We start from the raw sequence: 20,788 nt of genomic DNA, 5'->3' as shown, positions 1-20,788 counted from the left end.
ATGTTCGTCAATATCATCGCCTCCATCTGACATCTGCTCATCTCATTCCTCGACCTTCGTGTACCGACTAAGCCGTGTAAATTTATGTGGATCGCATGGGATCGCTAGTTTTTCGAATATGCTTGGTTCGTTATTGTTGTCCAGTGGGTTCAGCCTAGATTAACATTGCTTGTCGTGCTTGGTACTTTCAATCTTTCCATATCTCTTAGCCCTCGATGCAGGCCTGTCTTGTTTGTAAACATTAACTGCTAATACATCGTAATAATAATCATAATATTTGTGGTAATAAACATTTACTTTGTGTGTGAGTAGCTTCTGTCTCGTGTGTCTTTGTGTTTCGCATGTAACATTTGCTCATAGTAATTTCCGAATACATTTAGTTCGTTAACCGATTTATCCATTATAATTAGATCGCGTATATATTAGTATTAAACGTTTGGTTGTTTGTTATACTTTGCGCATATTGTCTTTTATGTTATATAGTTTTTAGGATTTCATATGTGTCTCATGTTGGTATATAACAGATTCATTAATATTTGATTTATTAAAAAGTTGTCCCATTGATTCATTAGCAGGTTAACATGTAATATATGCTTGCGAATACTTTTAATGTCATCAACTCTCAATTGGTTTAATATGTCGCTATATAATTCAATATTTTTCTCAATAATATATTTAATATATAATTTTGTTTGCTTTGGAAAATGTTTCAAAATGTTTTTAAGTATGGTAATTAAATAGGTTCCTCATTCCTTACGTTTTATCATGCTGCAAAACCAGTCAAGTCATCGGCGACATTTCATTGCACATATCTAATGGGCTTTGCATTATTGTTGTTGCATTGGTGGTTATAATTATATGTTAGTAGTGTACTACAGTGTCTACATAGCATTTTCCGCTGCTTCTTCACCTTTTTCTTTATGTCTTGATGGCAAACGAAAGGAAAGTGTTGCGATCAGTAGATAGTTGACAGTTGAAACGATAGTAACCCAATGAATGTGGTCTTCAGTGAGTGAGTTTGTATGCTAAGTGTTTTTCCCATGAAACCAGGAAACTTCAGAGGCAGAAAATAGATAGATTTCCATAGTTTGCTCGTCTTAGTGTGTGTGTGTTAGGTGATGGTTCTACTTTGGAATCAATTTCGGATTCACTTCAAGTCCAGTTCCTCGTCCTCCTCCTTGCTGGCACTCCAGCGCTTGGTATGCGATCCAATGCTGCTCATGCTGCCCGAGTCGCTGAAGTCGCTGAATGCCGCATTCTGGATGCCCTCGTAGATCTTATAGCCGCCCGATCCGGTTCCGTTTCCGGAACCCACTCCGCTGGAGCTCATGCTCATGCTCTTGGCGGCCCCGAAGCGATCGCTCTTGTAGTTGGAGGGCGGTCCTCCGAAAATCATATCAGCATCCGAGATGGATCCCGCTGCCCGAGTGTATTTGCCGTTTCCATAGGATGCCGGGGTGGTCTTGGTGTCCCCGAAGATGACATCCAGGTCGGAGTGTTTGGAAGCTGCAAAATTTGGGAACGTAAGTAAAATCAAAGAACTTATAGGTCGGCTACCAGTGCACATCGATTTGGCGTGGGTGCAATTATTAGCACTTATCTTTAGCACTACGTTTTCCAATTCTATTACTTCTATTTACACAAAGGGACGATCGAAAAAGTAAGCTTTAATCTTTATTCTATCTAATCTGAGGTTATCTATTAAATGTGAAAAAATACAAGTGCAAAGCTAGAAATTAGAAGATCTAATTTATCTCAAATAAATATTTTCATTGAGTTTCAAAATTATATTTTTGATCTCATTATACGACTTATCGTTCGATCGTCTTTTGCATATTTAATACTTGACTTTTGGTGATGGAGGATGAGCAAAATGAGCGTTACCAAAAACAAGCATTATCAATATGTGAATGAATGACAATGAATATTTCGAATACTTCGGATTCTCGGGCGACTTTCGGACCAAGTACTTGATAGCAGTTTTCTGCGGCTCATCTTTTGATAACTCTGCATTTACTGCAATACGCACACACACACTCTAGAACTGAAAAGGGGGTTGCATCAACATAACTAATGAATTTGGTATTTTCTAAAAGCTTTGATTACTCTTGTGGTGTTTTTTTTTTGGGTATTCTGTTTCTGTTTCTGGGGTTTCTCTTGTTTCTCGTTTGCGTGCCCAAAAAAGCCAGAACTGAACTCAGATTTGCGGTGCACTCTAGCGAGTGTGTACTGTACGGTTCCTGTTGTTTGTCTTCTGTGGTGTTATGATCTCTGTTTGTGTGTGTGTGTGTGTGCAGGCAAGCGTTTTTTGCTGAGCGATAGAGAGACTTACGAACCCTTCGGCGGCCCACAAGTCGTATACGTAATATTTGGCTTACTCACTGAGCTTGGCTAGGAAAATGAAAACAGTTAGGCTAAGAAACACAACTCCTACATTTCTCGCTTTGGCTAACACTTTGACACGGCTTAATTATTATCGATTACGTTTAGTTGGTCTCTATATACCAGTAATATGATACTTATATATGGGGTGTAGCTGAATTAGTACGATAATGATGAGATTAAATGGCATGATTTATATATATATAGGTAAGTTTATATTGATCCCTAGGTCTTGCGCAGGGTTAGGCTGACCAGCAGTACGCCGACGGCTAGATAATTACCATTGCTCTCGGATCGCGAGTACGAGGGTCGAGTGTACGAGGGCAGATCGCTGGGATTGTTGAGGCCCTCGAGGCCCTGCGAGGCAATCGAATTGGAATCGTAGCCGGATGTGTCACCTGGCAAGACAGTAGTTACTGCAGCCGGTGCACTATAGACACTGGCCGATCGCATCCCGATGGCCGATCGCCAGTCATTGGTGGTCACCGAGGTGGTAATGGTTCCCGCTCCCGTTGCCGGGATCCCAGCACTGTTGCTGATATTGGTGATGGCCGTTATGCCGCTCGCCTCTCCCGCCTCCGTGGCCGTGGCCCCCGTGTTCGTGGTGTTCGTATCCATTCGTGTGATGGTCTCCACCGAAGTGGTGCTGCCATAGTTGCCATAGCTGGTCTTGTCCTTGCTCAGGGAGCTGCTGAAGCTGTTCCTGTAGCCGCTGGAGCTATTGGCATTGCTGCCCGCCCCCACGGCGGTGACATTTGTGGGCGGCGGTGGTGGTGGACCCGCCGGCGGAGGCGGTGACTTGATCGCATTGCCATTGCGATTGATGCGCGACGAGATGGAGGACGAGGACATCGATGAGGACGAGGTGGTGTGTATGCTGGCCGCACTGCCCGACTTGCTGGGCTCCTTGTCGAAGGGATTGACCCGCTCCTGCTGCTCGTAGTTGGTCACCGGCTGGTAGCTACCACCGGCGGCACCTGCTCTTTCCGTATCCGTATTTGTTGAACCGCTAATCGAAACGCTGCCCTCCGGCCGGACGGCTGAGCTGGCCGTCGCCGGAACTGCTGGGGGCTCTTCGCTGGGGCGCTGGGTGGGCTGTGTGGAGATCACACCGCCCTCCGGCCCGCCCTTGCCGGCGAACGAGAACTGCTTGCCGAGGAAGGAGCCGCTGAAGCCGCCGCCGCTTCCGCTTCCGCTCCCTGTCCCCGGTCCCGCGCTGCTGGGCACACTGCCCGGCCCGCTGCCGCTGCTCGTCTCGCTGGCCGTTCTGCCGCGCTTCTTGTTAGCGATTTCCTACATGTCACCAAAGATCCCCGCAAAGGTCTTCCTCAGGTTCTTCATGGTGTCCTCGGCGTCCTCGACGACGGAGCTCTGGGTCTGCGGCGGAGCCCTCTGGCCCGCCACCCGCGACACCGAGGAGGAGATGGTCGAGGCCTGCGACGTCTGCGAGTCGCGCCGCACGCCGCCCACTGTGCTGGGTCCCGAGGAGGAGGGCTCCTCCGGCAGCTCCGAGATGCTGCTGCGACTGCTCAGCCGCCCAATGGAGCCCACGGCGGGGGAGGTGCGCTCCGGGATCGGGGGTGGGCCGCCCATGGGCGCGGGCCTCGGTCCGGCCGGGAGCGGTGGTGTGGGGGCCATGCCCTCATCCGTGGGACTCTCCGCCCGCGAGGAGACCGAGGAGCGGGAGGGCAACTTGCCGGGTCCCGTCTGCGCCATGCTGGGACGGCAGACATTCTGAAATAATTATAGTAATGCGTTTTAATACTATTTAATACTTAAAATATACAGTTATTTGTTTCTATGTTCTAAATATGCATTTTAAAAAAAAAACTAATTTGATTTGGATTTATTTTGCTTTCAGGGCCTTGGATATTTTATTTTGCAAATATTTCATTATTTTTAATTATGTTAATAATTAAGGCTAGCAAGGAATAAATAACAGTTTATTTATCACAACTTGTATCTCTATCAAAAAACATAAATTTATATTTTTCAATATTACAAAATATTTGTGTAATTTTATAAAATAATACAATTTGTATTCCTATTTGTAGTTCCGTTTTATAAAATTCTTTTCACAATGTATACGCATTTTAGGTCAACTTCTTTCTTTCACACTTTGAAAATTGGAATTAGTTTTTTTTTAAATTTGCATTTCAACCTAAATTTCTTGATTCCCAACCGATACGATACGAACCTGCATGCGTCCCGATACCAGATCGGCTATTTGCCGGCGGTCCTCCTCCTGGGTGTCTCCGATCAGGGCGAATGTGCTGTCGCAGGCGCTGATGATGTACTCGCGTCCATCTTTGGCCACCACCACGGAGAGACCACACACTTCCATGCCGCCAAAGAGCTCCGATATCTGAAAGTGATACGAGCAACATGGCGATTAGAATTGCGATTGAGTCATCGTGACCCTAAAATGTGTTTTCGATTGCCAGTGCAGTCAGACGGCAATCGGCTCAAACATTTCTGTGTGGGATTCCGCCAGTTTCCAGTGCCGGTTTTAATTACACAGTTTGTTTTGATTAAAGCTAACGCTAAAGCTCATTCTGATGCTGATTCCGACTTGCCCAGAATTGCGCTGACGTCGTCAACGGCCCACCCACTTTACGTTGCACTTGCGAAAACTATTAAATTGCATGCCAACATTTATCCATTAAATGATATATTTTTACGACGATTTGTTCCTTTAATATCTCCCGATTATAAGACAATAAATTAGGTTAAGACTTTAATTACTTGATCAGAATGTAAATCACTAGTAAACACACAAGTAGGAAAAATATTGTGTAATTGAAAAACAAATTATATATTCTCTACAAAACGTTACTTTAGCAGATAAATCCATTAAATTTTTAAATAACCCAAGATATACTAACCTAAGTGGGTTTCTATTAAGAAGTATAATTTTTAGCAAATAAAATAAAATTTTACATAATGTTTTCCTATTTATAACTAATAGCAACAGTTTTTTTCGTGGTTTTTCTAAACCTTTTTTTCTGAATGTAACTTAAAACTGCTGCCGTCTTATCTAATGAATGAGGAATATTTTTGCGCCAGGAAAAGGCAATTAATTAATGCACTTATGCAGTGCCATTGAGTGAGTCAGACGAGACTCAAAGGAAATCGAGTTGAGCATTCGCATTGATAAAATGCCAAATCTGATGGGTTTCCCATGTCTCCAAATGCTTGAACCTCATCTGGCAATTATGAGGCGCTGTCGTAAAAACTGTTTGAACGCAAACTCCCGTTACCTCCTCGTTCATTGGCGGCTAAATCCGTTAAACTGTTTTGAGATTTGCATATTCATGAGCTCTAATTAAAGTTGTGCCGCCGCTCGAGGGCACTGCAAACTCGGCCGACGTCTGACGTCAGTGGAATATGATTTTTGGGACCGGGTCTATTTGTCGGTTCTCCTTTGGCCACCCCCTCAGGGAGAATCGAAAAGCAGCCGAAATCAAATTTGTGCACCCAAAGTGCCGCAAATAATTTAAAGCGATTTTCCTTAGCCATATTGATTGGCCAAATTTGATAAATGTGAACTGAACTCAACTGGGCTAAGCTAAGCTGAGCAGCTTGCGACTAGATTTCCACGAATTGGCTGAGAATTCGAGGCAGTAACGGTAATGTGAGCGGGTTTTTGGGCCATGTAAGGAAGCTGGAATTCATTCGGTCATGAGATGCTCTTATAAAAAGATTGTATTTAACTTAATATGACAAATTGAGAAATAATCATGCGAAAATGTATTACTTTTATAAACTACTTACTGAGAATAAATATGCATCTTTGCATTTAATTACAATATGTAAAGTAAAATTTAAATTGTTTTTAATTTGTCTTATATTTAATCCTTTTTATTGTCCAAAAATACCTATTTGCACCATACCCTATACCTATTGCACTCAAAGTCGGTGGAATTTTGCAACATTAATTCCCCGCATGATGATTTCGACTCGATGACTTACCTCATCCACCCAGCTTTTGTACTTCTCGGTTAAAGTGATTTGCTCCAGCATGGCGGAGCCTTGATTGGTCTTCCAATTGCCGGTGATGGATTTGCGCCTGTTAAAGAGCGAAAGCGGTTGAGCATGGCATAATAAATTAAGCGGCGAAAAGAGCGTAGATAATGCGTTTGGAGGGGGCGGTCTTTAAGAGAGATCTTTGAACCCGTCACCGGCATTTCGGCCGGCTGAAAACAAAAACACAATGAACTCTTGCCGCTGCACTTGGTAGGATAATTGCCAATTGCAAAGCGGTCGCTTTTGTGTCTGCCGTCTGGTGTCTGCTGACAGTTGCAAGGTCAGGCGAACAGCAGACCAGCAGACCACTCGACCTATCCCATCCTGTGGCATTGCGGCTTTCAGTTTCAGTTTGCGGTCACTTACATAAATGCCTTGTAGTTGTTGCCAATCTTCTGGATGTGCACGCTGAACTTGGCATCGATATAGGGCTCGATGGTGCAATAACAATGCGAATCGTTGCCGGCACCGCTCACCAATCCGGCGGCATCTTGTAGGGCGCTCTGGTTCTCCAGGCGAGCGGTGGCCACGCCGCCGTGGCAATGCCCAGCCTTCAGCACGCTGGGGAACTTGGTGAATTGGAACTGCAAGTGCACGAAGAAAAAAGGGATATTAATTACCTAGTATTTTTTAAAAATTTGTTTTTCCTTGGGGATCTCACAAATATGTAGAATTTATAAACCAAAAAAGAATTTTTAAATGTTACGAACCAATTTTGCATAAATGTCTGTCACTCTTAAATTTTGTTTTAATATTCTCAAAATAAATTCAAGTTAGTAATCATATTGTGGTCCTGATAGTCCACATAAGTCTATTTTTATAATATATAGCTTAAATTGTTTTTAAAAAATTTCTGTCATAAACCAAGGTGGAAATAGGTTTAATTAAATCGATAATAGAAATAGAAATTTCCTTAATGATTTATTTATTTTGTGTGATAATTATCATAAAGTCGAAATATGCATATATGCATTTAAATTAATTTAGTTCACATTTCTCTCTGTGTGGAAAATAAAGACACCGAGGCAATCACAATCCGTATTTCGCTGTCTGATTCGAATTCTATAAATTACAATACGCCGATGATGGCACTCAAGCTCTTTGCTTCTTCCTTTTTTATTTTCTGCGGAAATAACGAGAGCGATGCCTATTAATCCATTGGATGTGTGCCAAATTCATTGTGTATTTTTGCTCGAGTTCCGATTACTAATCTGGCCATGGAAATTTTCTTTGATTTGCCTGCCCATTTCCAAGAATCCCCGATCATTACTCAGGCAGAGAAGTATTTATTAATGGCGCATGCAAATCGCTATAAAATATGTAAAGGCTTCCAAGCTCCGCCCGCAAATTCGCATTTTATTAATTTTACAGCATTGCTCATGGTTATTATATTTATATATGCAAATCGGCAGGCGATCACCCTTGTTAATCATCTCCCCCAGAACCGTATTTAAACAGTTGATAAATCACAAGTAAACACATGGGCTTAATTTCGAGTATTGGCAGAGGATAAATAAATCATAATAAAACCGAAAGGAAAACCATAACAACGATGACGCAGCCCGAAGAATTGTCGCAGTTGCCGCCGATGAGGGACAATCGTGCTGACAGAAAAGCCCAAACAAACAGAGTGCGAGAAATCTCTCAATGAATGTAAGTGAGATATATCTGCGATGGATGTGGGATCGGTTATGGACTTATAGTCGACTCGACTCCCTGGTCTGAGAATGAGACGTCACACTCCCACATAGCCGGCATTCTTGGAAGCTGCTACGTATTCCGCTTGAGTGCCCACTGTCTAGGGGCCTGCTCTTCGGTTATATCAGCGAACTTAAAATATGCACCGTGACGCATCCGTAGTGCCCTCAAGGAGTTCATGGGGAACGGAAAAGGGGGTGGTATTTGTTTGAGAAAGCAATACTCAAGTGCACCAGAAAAAATAAATAATCTATGTATATCGGCATTATTGTGCCGACCATGCTTTTGTTATAGTTATTCAATAAGTTTTTTTGTTGTTTTTGGTGACCGGTTTTGTACTTTATGTTTTGTTTGGCTGGCTCAAGGTCATGGATCCGTGTAATAAAATGTTAAATTTAAAACAAAACATCGATATTCAAGAAGGGGTTGATCAACGTTGAATTTTTTTTGAGGTATCTTAATTTGTATCACGATATAAAATGAGTCTAAAATTTATTTAAAATGTTCCACTTATTAGAGACACTTATAAGTATTTATTAGTTTTAATAGTTGGATAAAAAAAAATAAAAATTAAAATATTATTTTAAGATTAAAAACAAACAAGTGCGGCTACACAGAGAAAAATTGACACAAGATCAGATTAATATTCATATCATTTTGAAAAGAATAAAGATTATGTTTTTCTTAATTTACATTATTTGTTAAAAAAATAATAAATTTCGTATCTTATCATATCGGCTTTTTATTGATATGAAATAATGCCACTTTATAAGACCTTTTCTCTCCGTGTGGATCCCATAGTGCGGTGGCGTTAGCGGGTCGGTTTGTTATGCAGATTATGGCAACGTGCTGTAGGTGGAGCGTGGAGTATGATATAAAGCATGACCGGAGCAGCAGCACGTGTGTGCGCCACATGGCCATAGGAAGTGGAAGTGGAAGCTAGCGATCCGCTGGCGACTCTACGTAGCTGCATAGCGAAATTATTAGTTGATTTGCGGTCTGACAGATGCGCTATTTTCTGCGGTTTCGTGTGGCGATGCATCGCCCGATGTCTTTCTCTCATTTTGGCCATGGCGCCAGGTATCTACGAGTATACCGCATAGTATAGTATGCTGCCTATGGCCGAGAGCATAAACCAGGCCCCTGCACGCAATTAATAAAGCTGCCAAGGTAAAATAATGCAGCGAAAAATGCAATCGACTCTCCTCCACTCACTTTCCACTCATTTATGGGGAATTTATGGCGCTTTTGATCGGCCGACTGCCGCGAGAAACACTCAAGCTATACAAATGTACATATGTAGACCCAAAGACTCGGCCGATCGATCTCTCAGTTCCCGAACAACTCGAGTGAGATCTTTGGGGGTTCGGGTTTGGGGCTTCGGTTAAGAAAACAGACGAATCGGTTGACTTGGATCCAGTGCAGAACCGCAAGCGCAGCGAGCTAGAACGCCACAAAGTCGGCGACGGAGAAATCGCGAGATCGGAAATATATTTAATAGTATCGAGTGCAGTCGATTGGCGTGCGAGTGCCGGTGAAAATAGATTTAAACAGTTTTCCCCCATTTTTCGTGCCATTGGGTTCAAGTGTTCAAAGGCCAAAAGTGCATGTTATCACCAGAAATAAGAATTGCAGTTTAAAGGTAACAAAAATCTAGGTTTTTTTGCTTATTTTGATTATAGAAGGCACGATTTAAACATGTTAATTAATTCCATTAATTTCCGCCTTGCAAAGCGTTGATTCAAAAGTTAAATAGCCAAAATCGGTTGCATAAAAAGGTTTTTTTTTGGGTTATTTTTCTCTTAATTTTAGTTGTTCAAAATTTTAAATAAAAATGTTTATATAAAATTTGATATTTGCGGAGTTTGGAACTCTAAAAAGTTTCATTTCAAAGGAGAAATAACACGAATAAGTGCCTGTGGCTTTTTGCGTTGAAAAAAGATTTTAATTAAAATTCAATTTCATTTTCTCCCCCCTTTTCCGAATTTTTGTTTATTGCGTTCAAAAGCCAAAAGTGCAAATACCTCCACAAAAACAAGTCGCAACTCATAGGCTAAAAGACAGAGCTGTGTTTTTTTAAACTTTATTTTAGTTTTAGAGTTGTTTGGCATTTAGAAGATTCAAATTGAAGGCATGCAAAACGCGCGACACAGACGCGTTTTTTTCAGGCTATTTAAAACGCGCGCTGGGAAATGTGGCGACGTTGACACAGCGACACAGTTTTCCAACCCAACGCTCATTTCTATTTATTTGCGTTTATTTATAATTTGTTTTTATTTGCCTGCCTTGCATCCGTGTTCCTTGCTCTTTTGGAGCGCCCCCAGTTTCTTCTTCTGGCCTTTCGATTTGTCTTAATAGTTTTTGATGTCGCCAATTTGTAAACAAACTGCAGCCATTAAAAAATATACAAGTCGTTGGGTTGTGCAACGTCGTCTGATCGTAAGGCCCAGTCATATCAGCGGGAAATAAGTAACAATTTTGTTGGATGTCAAGGAAAGTGAGGCCATAGGTATTTCCATATTACGCATACGTCATGTGTGTTTTGGCATTGGCCATTTAATGTCTAAAAATATGGAAGCACATAAAATATTTTCGACTGCTACCACAAAAAACACATAAAATTTACAAGCGAATCCCGGGGGTAGGGAAATCGGCCCGGGGGAAATGCGTGGAAATGCATTTCAAGTGCTTTTCCATTCCCCCTCTCTTGCCTTAATGCTGTATTTCTCTTGGCACGGCAACTCACATTGTTTCGCCTGGATATTCATAATTTTACCTTCATTTGACTTTGGCTTTGCTGTTGGCTCTTCGTTGTTTGTGCGACATTTAAATGAGCTTGTATTTGTATTGACTTTTAGCTTTTCTGGGAAATTGTTCAATAAATTGCAGCGTTGTCTTTTATTTTCACGTTATGTACAGATAAAAACAAGGTATTATTATTAAAATAAAATTCTTTTTGAATGGGGTGCTAATTTTTGTATTGAATTTAATGTTTGCTTTATTATGGCACATTTAGCCATATGGCACCTTACAATTATCTCCACAACTTATTGGGATCGAGTAAACCCGGTCAGTAGGCTACACAGAATTAAACAATGATTGCTTTGACGTTAATTGCAATGGAATGAACTAAATTATAGGCTTCGTTTGACTGTAAATTAATATTAAATGCCAGACTGCCAAGCATTAATAATTTGCATTTGACTGTTTACATGCTTTTATTTACGATTTTTCTACTAATAATTTTGCAGTCACTTCAAGAAACATATACTCTTCTAATGTATTAAAAACACATATTTAGCATATTTACTTTTCTATTCATGGTATGAAATATTTACATTATTTAAATTTGAATATTTATACCCTCTACAATAATAAACACAGAAAATGTATATTAATTTTTACGTATTTCGTAAACTTTTTCAGTTTAATTCCGAGAATGTTAACGTGATCAATTTAGTGGCTGCTCTAATAAGATTTCGCATGGTAACCCACCAACAATGAAAACCACAAAGCCGCGCAAATAAAATTGTCATAACCAACGATTGTGACTTTTCCCTCGCACATCATTCAATTCCCCATATTTGGCGCATGCTTTTAAATCCCCAAAAAAAGGGGAGACATACATTTTGCCTTATAAGGTGGCCGATACAGATACAGCGACATGGGTTTCGGGATTGTTTATTCCGCCGACACACCCACATTCGGCTCATCCCGGGCCCATTAATAATTTTCTTGTGCAAATCTCGCAATTAAATATTATTGTACAATTAAGACGGCGCGACAAAGAGCCTTTGGTATTCCTTTCCATTAATAACTTTTCCCCATCATCTCAGCCAGAGAATGTTGCGTAAATTTCACAAGTCAGGCGGCAATTTATCGGCAATGAGTTCTTTCTGGCCCCAGAGTTCCTCTGTATTTGTGTGTGGGCCATGGGCCATGGGCCGTCAATTTGTCAGATTCCCTGCTGCTTTCCTGCTCCTTTTTTCTTAATGTCTTTAACAAGATCTGTCACCCGGCCATGAATGGAGCTTGTTATGCTGAAATAAATCACCCAACTTGACGAAAAGCGATTCCAGCATTGTCACAGAGAATCGCTTTAATATTTAATTGAACTGCCAGCTGCGTTATTTGAACAGTTTATTGATTTTTATGCAAATTTTGCAATTTGATAACGAAATGCGAGCCCACACACTGAAGTCCATTGTATTCCAGACACAGGCCCCACAAATATTATTTGCAAACATATGCATATGTTTACTTTGCGGTCTTATATATGCACCAGCTTTGGGTTTTGCTCATTAAAGATTTATATTTTTATGGGCCCCGTCAGTGCAATGTGAGGTCCCAGACCTTCGGGTCTCCAATTTGGTTGTAGGACTCTCTTGTTTACCCCTCGGTCACATTAGCATTTTTAATTGAATTTTCGTTACGCATCCTGGGTGAAAAATGTTTGTTTATTTTCTTTGCCGCCAGACAATTTGTGCCGTTACTGTTTCGCCTTTTAATTTGGGGCTTAAGATGAAATCGCCAAGAACGTGACGAATTTGGACTTGCAATTTTGTTTGTTTTTCTTACCCATATCGACTGCATCGAGTGGCCAAAAATGAGAGGGAGAGCGGAGCTGCGTAAGACTTATTTTCGGCGCAATGATGTCAGATCGGCTGGCTGGCATACTTGTGCATGGGTTAATGAGGCGTAAGGCACTGAGCATTCCAACATTCCGAGCATAGTTGTCTGCCAATCGGCGTTTCGTCACGTCACACCTGAATGGAGCTGTCAACCGGCGGGCCACTGCATCTCATCTCAGCAGCCGGCAGCTGCCTCATTCCATTAGCCATTACCCATTAGTGGTTCTTATCAGCTCGGATTCCATGGCTTAATTATGTATTTGCCACTCGCTTTGTCGTCAGGTGTCGTTGAGTGCATGTAAATGCCAATCTTTATCTCAGTCCAAGATGGAAATACATGCACACAAAAAAAAAACTCGCCGGGATCAAACTGATATGCGCACGCTAAATTACTGTTATTTATACGCATATCGTTTTTACCATGTAATATTCGTAAAATTAATATTCAATGATTCCATTTTGCCGAATTCTCTCTTTTAGAGATGCTCTGACATCGAAAAAGAGAGTAAGAAGCTATAGAGCGAGATAGCGTTTAAAGTTACATGAGTGGGAGGAAAAAAGACATTCGAAATTCGAACTGGCCTGTTCGATTGATACCACATAATATCAAATTGATCATTGTTTTATATCAAGTTTTTCTTTTGGTGTGTAATATTTGGCAATGCCTCACTGCAGGCGGAAATTCAGGGGTCAGGGATCAAGCTGCGGCATTAATCAAAACTTAGTGCACTCCACCGTAACCCCTTTGTTTGGGCCGCATTGATCATGCTGATTATGGCATTGCCCATTGCACGATCGTGACTTTGATATTTCTCCTTTAATTTTCCCTCATTGTTGCAACGGCTGCCGACAAAGGAAAAGGCAGCCAACCGAATGCCGCCGGCCAAAGAAAGTTTTCCAGCATCGTTATGAAAATTGGCAAAAAGGCAGTGACTGCATAAGGCGGCGGAAAAGTCAAAGCTTGTGGGTTAACCACTGAAGGTTGTCTTCTAAGTTGCAAGGCAAACATTTGTTGGACCTAATTAAAAGATATCCCGGGCTGAGATAAGTTCTGCTCCCGACTTCCCAGCAAAAAGTGACATCATCGCGTTGTAATGTCATGCGAATACTGGCAAAAATCAAATTCCAATATCAGACTGCGCAGTTTGATCCCATAACGAAGGCAAAGCCATTCTCAACTGTTTAGAAAGTCAATCAGCAATAACAAACAAATATAAACGAATTGCCACAAAAGCAATATCGAAAAGTAAATGACCGCTAACAAAAAAGTAAAGTGAGAGCAAAATGTCAATCGATACGAAATTTGGTTGCCCAGTACTCGAATTTTATTATATTTTTTTATTGTTATCAGTTATGTTAGTTTGCTGCTTTGGAAATATAATGCTTTAAAATATTAAATATAATTAAACGAAATTTTATGAAACATTTCCTGAAAAAATGTCAATATGAGGTACTAAGTTGTATACCCTGCAAAAACTAAACTCAACTTAACTCTAAAGTAATGTTATTTTACCAAACAGTTTACTTTTCTCTAGGTGTTATATTTATAAAATAGTTGAAGTGCAATTTTTGCGGATCCCTGATAACGTAGTGCAAAAATTTGCATTTGCATTTGTAATTGTAACTAGAGAATAGTATCTTTTTTATCTACGACTAAGTAATCAGATATGAACTGACCCAATTAAACGTGTTATTCTTATCATGACACTCAGTCCCCTTTTATAGGGAAACAAAACCGTAAATCAATCCCTACAGTTCCATGGAAATACAATCCAAGCAGATCCAATTAGACACCATTTTTAATGCCCTTTTCGGAGGCGCAAAATATCAAGCATCGTAAATTGGAAAGCGTGCAGTGCAATATAGACGCAAGATCCGAAAGCTATAAATACGTTTTTATGCCGATGCATTTAGCCTTTTGTTATGTGAAGTGCCGCTGGCTGTCAATTCTTCCGTGGGTCCACACACATTACTCCGGCATTAGCCGCCATATTAATGGCCCCAATTAAGTGCTCATAAACCAAACCTCTCAGCGGCTAACTAGCTCTGGCCATCTCAGATTTGCCACTTTCCGAAAACAGCGAACGGCAACCGACGAACAGCAACCAAAATCGCATTAATTATGTGGCTTTGGCTGGCGGGCCATTTTGGCGTAGTTTTTGAACCCAACCAAACACCCGAAAAAATGGTGGACCACACTGAGGCGCTATAGCTGCTTTAGTTCGGAAGCCAGAAAATCCTTTTTGTGTTCTTTTCGCCCCTTTTTTTATTTTCCAGCCTTTTTCATGTCTGACCTTAGCAAATCCCATTGAATACACCTGGGAAATCTCTCTGGCTTCTGTTTTCTTTCTGTCTACCTGTCTGGGGCAAGTGTTAATCGTAAAATTTGCATAATTCCAAAGAGCTAAAGCTTTTAGAAGTGAGTTAAATTTCAGTAGCTGTAAACGTAATTCAAGCCTAAGAATTCCAGACAATGTATGTGGGTATAACATTAATTTTAAAGGAAATTATATTGTTTCTAAAAGTGTATCTTTATACACTTGTTATTCCTCTTATTTGATTTTTCAATGTGGTTAAAAAGCACAAAAATGATTAATTTACCGTCTCATATTTCTATTTATTTTAAGTCTTTACACTTTGGAAAATATATCGCATGTCGAAGAAGTTAGACATTTTTAATTTAATTAGGTTCCATTTCCTTAATGTTAAAATTACCCTTTTAAAACGACATTTCATATTTGTCAATAAACATTGCCCATTTTGTTGTGCCCGGCATTCTTTAAGTGGCCTGAGGGCAGAGTGGAAATCAATGCCAATTGAACTCGATCCGATATTTGAGTTAATATCTTTCGAAATTGCTGGCTGCTCTCGTTGTTTTGTCTTCTGTTCTTTTCTTTTTTTTGGATTGTGGCCCGCATAATTGGATGGAAGCCACTCGAAATTGAAACCAGTGTCAAATGTCAACATCGATGATATGATGGTGAGGACACAAGAACTTCAGAGCAGACAAGAGCGGCCAACAAGTGTGTCAATTAGAAGGGGCGCGAAGTGACGTCGAATGCGGCACGTTCGAGTAGACGCCGTGTGCCATAATATATAACATTTAATTGACATGTGTTAAGCTTGTCAACAAACACGGGGAGCATTTTCCAGCCGAACGAAAAACAAAACAAAACAAAAAAAGTGGAAAACTCTGTTGCTGCTTTTTAGCCGGCTCTGGGCAGCTTTAAACTATGTATGCCTGCGTGATATATGGCCACGCTAATTGTGCATTCAGACATGGATGCATATATAAATAAAGAGACATACGTGTGCGAGGGGAGAGGAAGTCGAGTCCCAATGAAATCGTGCGAATTTCCAACGCCTCTGAAACGCTTTTCTTGCTGCCAATTGGCTCTCAACTTGATTTATCTGCTAATCGTTGATGACGTTTTCCTCGAGTGTGTGCCACTTTTTGTTGCTCCTTGGCCGGCTGTTTGTTTGCTTTGTATTTTTCCCCCAATGTTTGTTGCTAGTACTGTCTTGTCGGCCTGTTTGTTAAACAAATCCGCGCCGTTAATTGCCGGGCAAAGTGTCACTGCGTCGGGGAAAGAAAAGTCAGTGAAAACATGAGCAGCTTTTTTTCTACGGGAAATTCTCCCATGACATTGCGACACTGCCTCTATTTATGCCGCCCTCTTTTTTTAATTTCCTGGCACTCGCGGAAACATCTTCTAACTAAAAGTACTTTAATAGAACTCTTTGACTTTAATAAAGTTTAAATTAACCTTATAAACTTATCCTACCATCTGTATAAAAAACATTCACACACAGATAAGTATTTGTTTTAATTATTTCTTACCATGTTTTTAATACAATATTACTTTTAAATATTTTTGGTAGGGACTTAAAACAATAATCCCAAACGGAAAAACGGCCTTAAAGAAGTCATCAAAAATAATGAATGATGAATCTTTCGTGAGAAAAACGTTCAATTACCGACCTCCTCTTCATGATCTCTACTTCGAGCTCGTTTTCTGCCAGTGTGCGTTCCAGTTTAACCCATTAGTCGGAGGAGCGTCTGCTTGTCTGGCCGCCACTTGGGCTGCCACTTAATAAATAGTTTGATGCATTACTCCTGCCTGTTTGGCTTGCATTCAATCAATAGCAACCTCCCAGCGATTCACGCATGCAGGTCTTGCCCCCTGCCCCATTTCCCTGCCCCATTTCCCGCGCCGCCTTCCCTAGGTGCGTGTGTTTTCTAGTGGCTTTTCCGCAAAATGCTTTTAATTCAATTTTATTTCAATTTAATTGCCACATTGCCGGGCCGCGGAGCTGCGTATAGAGAGAACTGGAGCTCAGGGGGAGGGGAATCGGTGAATCGGGATGGATAGATAGGCCGGCGTGCATATGGCCATAGGTCTGTCTATATAGAAACTTGACTATCTGCGTCGATCAGTTCGACAACAACGCGGAATCGGGAGCTGCAGCTGATTGCCGCCTTGCCTTTTCCACTCTCGATATTATACAATATTTTTGCGTTAACATATATATGTGGGCATGCATATATGTGCAGTACATACGGGTTTGTGCATCTATCGTGTGGTATCGCATCGAAATATGCGGTATAGCCGCGGTTTTGTAATGGATTTCGATTTGTGCGTCTCAAGTTTTTCTATGAATTTCCCATAAACAATTTTCAATTGAAATGCCCGGGCAATTGAACTACTTTTGTACGATTTATGCATTCTAAATTGACTGCTGAATCGTCTTTGCGTAAGACTGAAATAATATATTGATGAAAGAAGAGCTTGAGCCTCAGACCAATCCAATCGAATCCAATCCACAATAGAATAAAGATGGATGGGATTTGCCAGTCAAGTGCCTTTATGCCCATTATGCTCTTGATGATCCGAGCTTGTGCGTGCCTGCTTGTGACAGAAGGCGCGATTAATTGCTGACACACAGGCCGTATGTGTAATATATTAAATGCATAATTGAGCACTGGATTGATGGCTCGATTGATGGAAGGCTGTCTGCTGCCTGGCCTCCATTGATAAGCCAAATGACATAAGTAAGACAGTCATAATTAAACTCTCTTCGTGACCTTCAGCCACGGATAGCCACGATAATATGCGTTTCCACCATTAAATCATAGCCTTCGTTACGTGAAAAGCAATCTCAATTTTCCCCATTTTTCCGGCTCCCTTTACAGCAATCTTGGGGACTCACTGGCGGCGACATAAAGCCAAAGTCATTTTATCTGCCCTCCACCAGCGCAGTCATGGACTTCAGAAAGCATTTGGGTTTATTGGCACTCGTCCTGGTCGCCGTACTCGCGTTTTACGGGCGCCCAGTGGACGCCTGCAGCTGCATGCCCGCCCACCCGCAGACGCACTTCGCCCAGGCGGACTACGGTGAGTTGTGCACAGCCACAGATACTGAGCTTCATCTCCTGAGAATTCAATAAATAAATGCCAACGCCTTCTTCTCCTCGTTGACAGTTGTACAGCTGCGAGTCTTCCGCAAATCAGACACCATTGAGCCGGGCAAGACCACCTACAAAGTTCGCATCAAGCGCACCTACAAGGTAAGCACATTGGACATCGGAAACTTGTCACGGTCACAGTTGGAAAATTAGTTCTTACATAGTAACCACTTTAAAGTAATTTTGTGTGAGGAAAATACCTTGCCAGTCTACGATATATTCGAACTAGCTTTAGTTTAAAAAGGAACCAACAATGTCATTGCAACAACCTTCGAGTTAATTCCTTTTTTTAACGAATTAACTTAAATTAACTTTTATTCAGAATATTTCGACACCGGCAAAAAGTTTCTTAAAATTAAAACGAAATTATAATTTTAAAAATTAAACCTTTACCTTTTTTAAAAATACACTTTAATGGTATTTCCAGGAATTGAAATTTGACTAAGAAAATATATATTTTTTGGGACATAAAAATATGGAATATACATTTTATTTCAAATATTTTTGATTTTTAAAAATCAAACCTTTAATTATTTTAAAAGTACACTTTTATGGTTTTTCCAAGAATTTTAATTCAGCTAGGAAAAATATATATTTTCCGTGCATGAAAATATGGAATATACATTTTTTTAAGATACGAACGAAATTGTTGACCCCTTTAAAATTTATGTCCCAAATTCGTGGAAAATCATCTCATTAAAATGTTTTGTTATTTTTTAGGCAACTCCCGAGGCGCGGCGAATGCTTCGCGATGGTCGCCTGGCCACGCCCCGCGATGATTCGATGTGCGGGATTAAACTGGAGCTGGGAAAGATCTATATCGTGGCGGGAAGGATGCCGACCCTGAATGTTTGCAGCTACTACAAGGAGTACACCAAGATGACGATCACGGAGCGACACGGCTTCAGCGGTGGCTATGCCAAGGCCAGCAATTGCACAGTGAGTCGAAAGGAGCAGGCAAATCAACTGAAAGTCCCTCTTAATTGTGAAATATTTCGTTACCAGGTTGCCCCGTGCTTTGGTCAACACTGCTTCAAGTTCCGACCACACGCAGACGAGTGCAAGTGGTCGCCGTTCGGAAAATGCGAGACGGACTACAGTGCCTGCATGCCGCACCAAAGGCAGACGCCCAATGGAGTGATTTCCCGGTGCAGCTGGCGACGCACGCAGCTGTACAGAAAGTGCCTGAGCAATCCGTAAAGTCCGTCGGATTTATAGATAGAGTCAGTCCCCCAAGTCCGCTTGTCCTTGTTATGCCTCCATTTCGCCCACACCCTCCCACTCTCTGTCCAGAGCTTTAATACGTACGTTATGCCTAATGTGTTATTTATTAATTGATGCTTTTGAACTTGTAACCGGCTCCATAGCAGCAACTTAATTAGTGTCTAGCTTTTAATGTGTTTATACCTTGTGCACACTTACCAAATCGCGTGGATTGGGGAAGAAGGTCTGTTCGATCAGTGGAAAGCCGTCGCGTCCGAGACGTCGCTGCAGTTGCAGCAGATGGGAGAATACCCAGGGTTTGTCCTTCAGAAAACAATTAATTCAGCGGGCAGCTCGGAGTAAGGTTCACTTCTAACACCACTCACCTGAAACTGGTAGATCGAGTGCAGCGAGTTGATGCTGGGCACTCCGCCGTACTTTAAGCCCAAGATCGTGGAGCGAAAATCGCTGGATCCGTCGCGCGGCGGCTGGCGAATCAGCACAAAGTCCGGCCGAAAGGAACGCGCCACCTGTTTTGGTGTGATATTCCAGAAGAAAACAAAAAATTAAATAATATATGATGATATGAAAATTTACTTAGCTTTTAGAACGCCAAACGCTGGAAATACTTTTTTGTAATTAAAATAAAAACGAAAATATATTTTTAAATATTTTAAATGGCCCTTCATAATTATTTATTTTTTCTCAATCCCAAAAATAAACCTTTTCTATTTTAACAGCTTTCCCATGACGCGGATGATGAACTGGCGCCATTTGTTATCGAGTAGCCTGAAGTGTTAGTTTTTGTAGCATACTTTTGGGAGCAAAATAATTTAAATTCAGAGTGAATAGAAGACTTACATTTTATTAAATCTCATAGAAATGTTTGTAAAAATTAATTTACATTCCACTCGAATTATATGAAATACTCATTATTTGCATTCGAAAGCCCTTCACTGGCAATATAGATGACGCCTAATTTTCTGACAGACCCAAGTGTGTCGTTTTCGTATTTTTTACCCAGCTACAAGTGTCTCTTATTATTGCCACTGACACACGCAATTGCAGAAACAGCAGCATCGTAAAGTCAACAAAACGACTTGAAATAAACAAATGGAAATGGAGCGCCAGAGTGTCCTGCCCAGTGCTACGCAAATAAGGGAAAAGGGACAAAGGCTGTTGATAGACTGCCAGCTCTTTAGAGCTCCTTGGTCGACGGATTATACACCCACCCACTCCTATCATGCCACCCACACAGCTATCCACCCACGTCCTTGGGCGTCGACGCTTTCAATGCTTCTTTTACTCTGCAGAATACTGCCGGACAATCAAATCCCCGGCTGAGAAGTTGGATCTACGACTACTGGGCACTGCTATTGCA

General features: G+C 41.2%; 2 protein-coding genes across 2 annotated transcripts in view; one reads left to right on the top strand and one right to left on the bottom strand.

Annotated features, from left to right (window-relative positions):
• Nucleotides 1–81: 81 nt before the first annotated feature.
• The window catches only part of Syn (synapsin), a 31,562-nt gene continuing 10,855 nt past the window's right edge, over nucleotides 82–20,788 (bottom strand). The window contains 7 exon segments of the mRNA XM_017139904.3: nucleotides 82–1,506; nucleotides 2,664–4,116; nucleotides 4,580–4,747; nucleotides 6,355–6,451; nucleotides 6,775–6,992; nucleotides 19,627–19,731; nucleotides 19,794–19,937. Coding sequence (XP_016995393.3) covers nucleotides 1,148–1,506; nucleotides 2,664–4,116; nucleotides 4,580–4,747; nucleotides 6,355–6,451; nucleotides 6,775–6,992; nucleotides 19,627–19,731; nucleotides 19,794–19,937 — 2,544 coding nt within the window. The 3' untranslated portion in view covers nucleotides 82–1,147.
• Timp (Tissue inhibitor of metalloproteases) lies at nucleotides 9,544–20,089 on the top strand. The gene is made up of 5 exons (XM_017139906.3): nucleotides 9,544–9,748; nucleotides 17,932–18,133; nucleotides 18,221–18,306; nucleotides 18,925–19,143; nucleotides 19,210–20,089. Exons 2-5 carry the CDS (start codon nucleotides 18,001–18,003, stop codon nucleotides 19,402–19,404), a joined length of 633 nt encoding a protein of 210 aa, XP_016995395.2. The 5' UTR covers nucleotides 9,544–9,748; nucleotides 17,932–18,000; the 3' UTR covers nucleotides 19,405–20,089.

Source organism: Drosophila takahashii, chromosome 3R, assembly GCF_030179915.1.
Source record: "Drosophila takahashii strain IR98-3 E-12201 chromosome 3R, DtakHiC1v2, whole genome shotgun sequence".
In the NCBI taxonomy this organism is placed as follows: Eukaryota; Metazoa; Arthropoda; class Insecta; order Diptera; family Drosophilidae; genus Drosophila; species Drosophila takahashii.
This window is presented reverse-complemented; position numbering and strand designations above follow the sequence as displayed.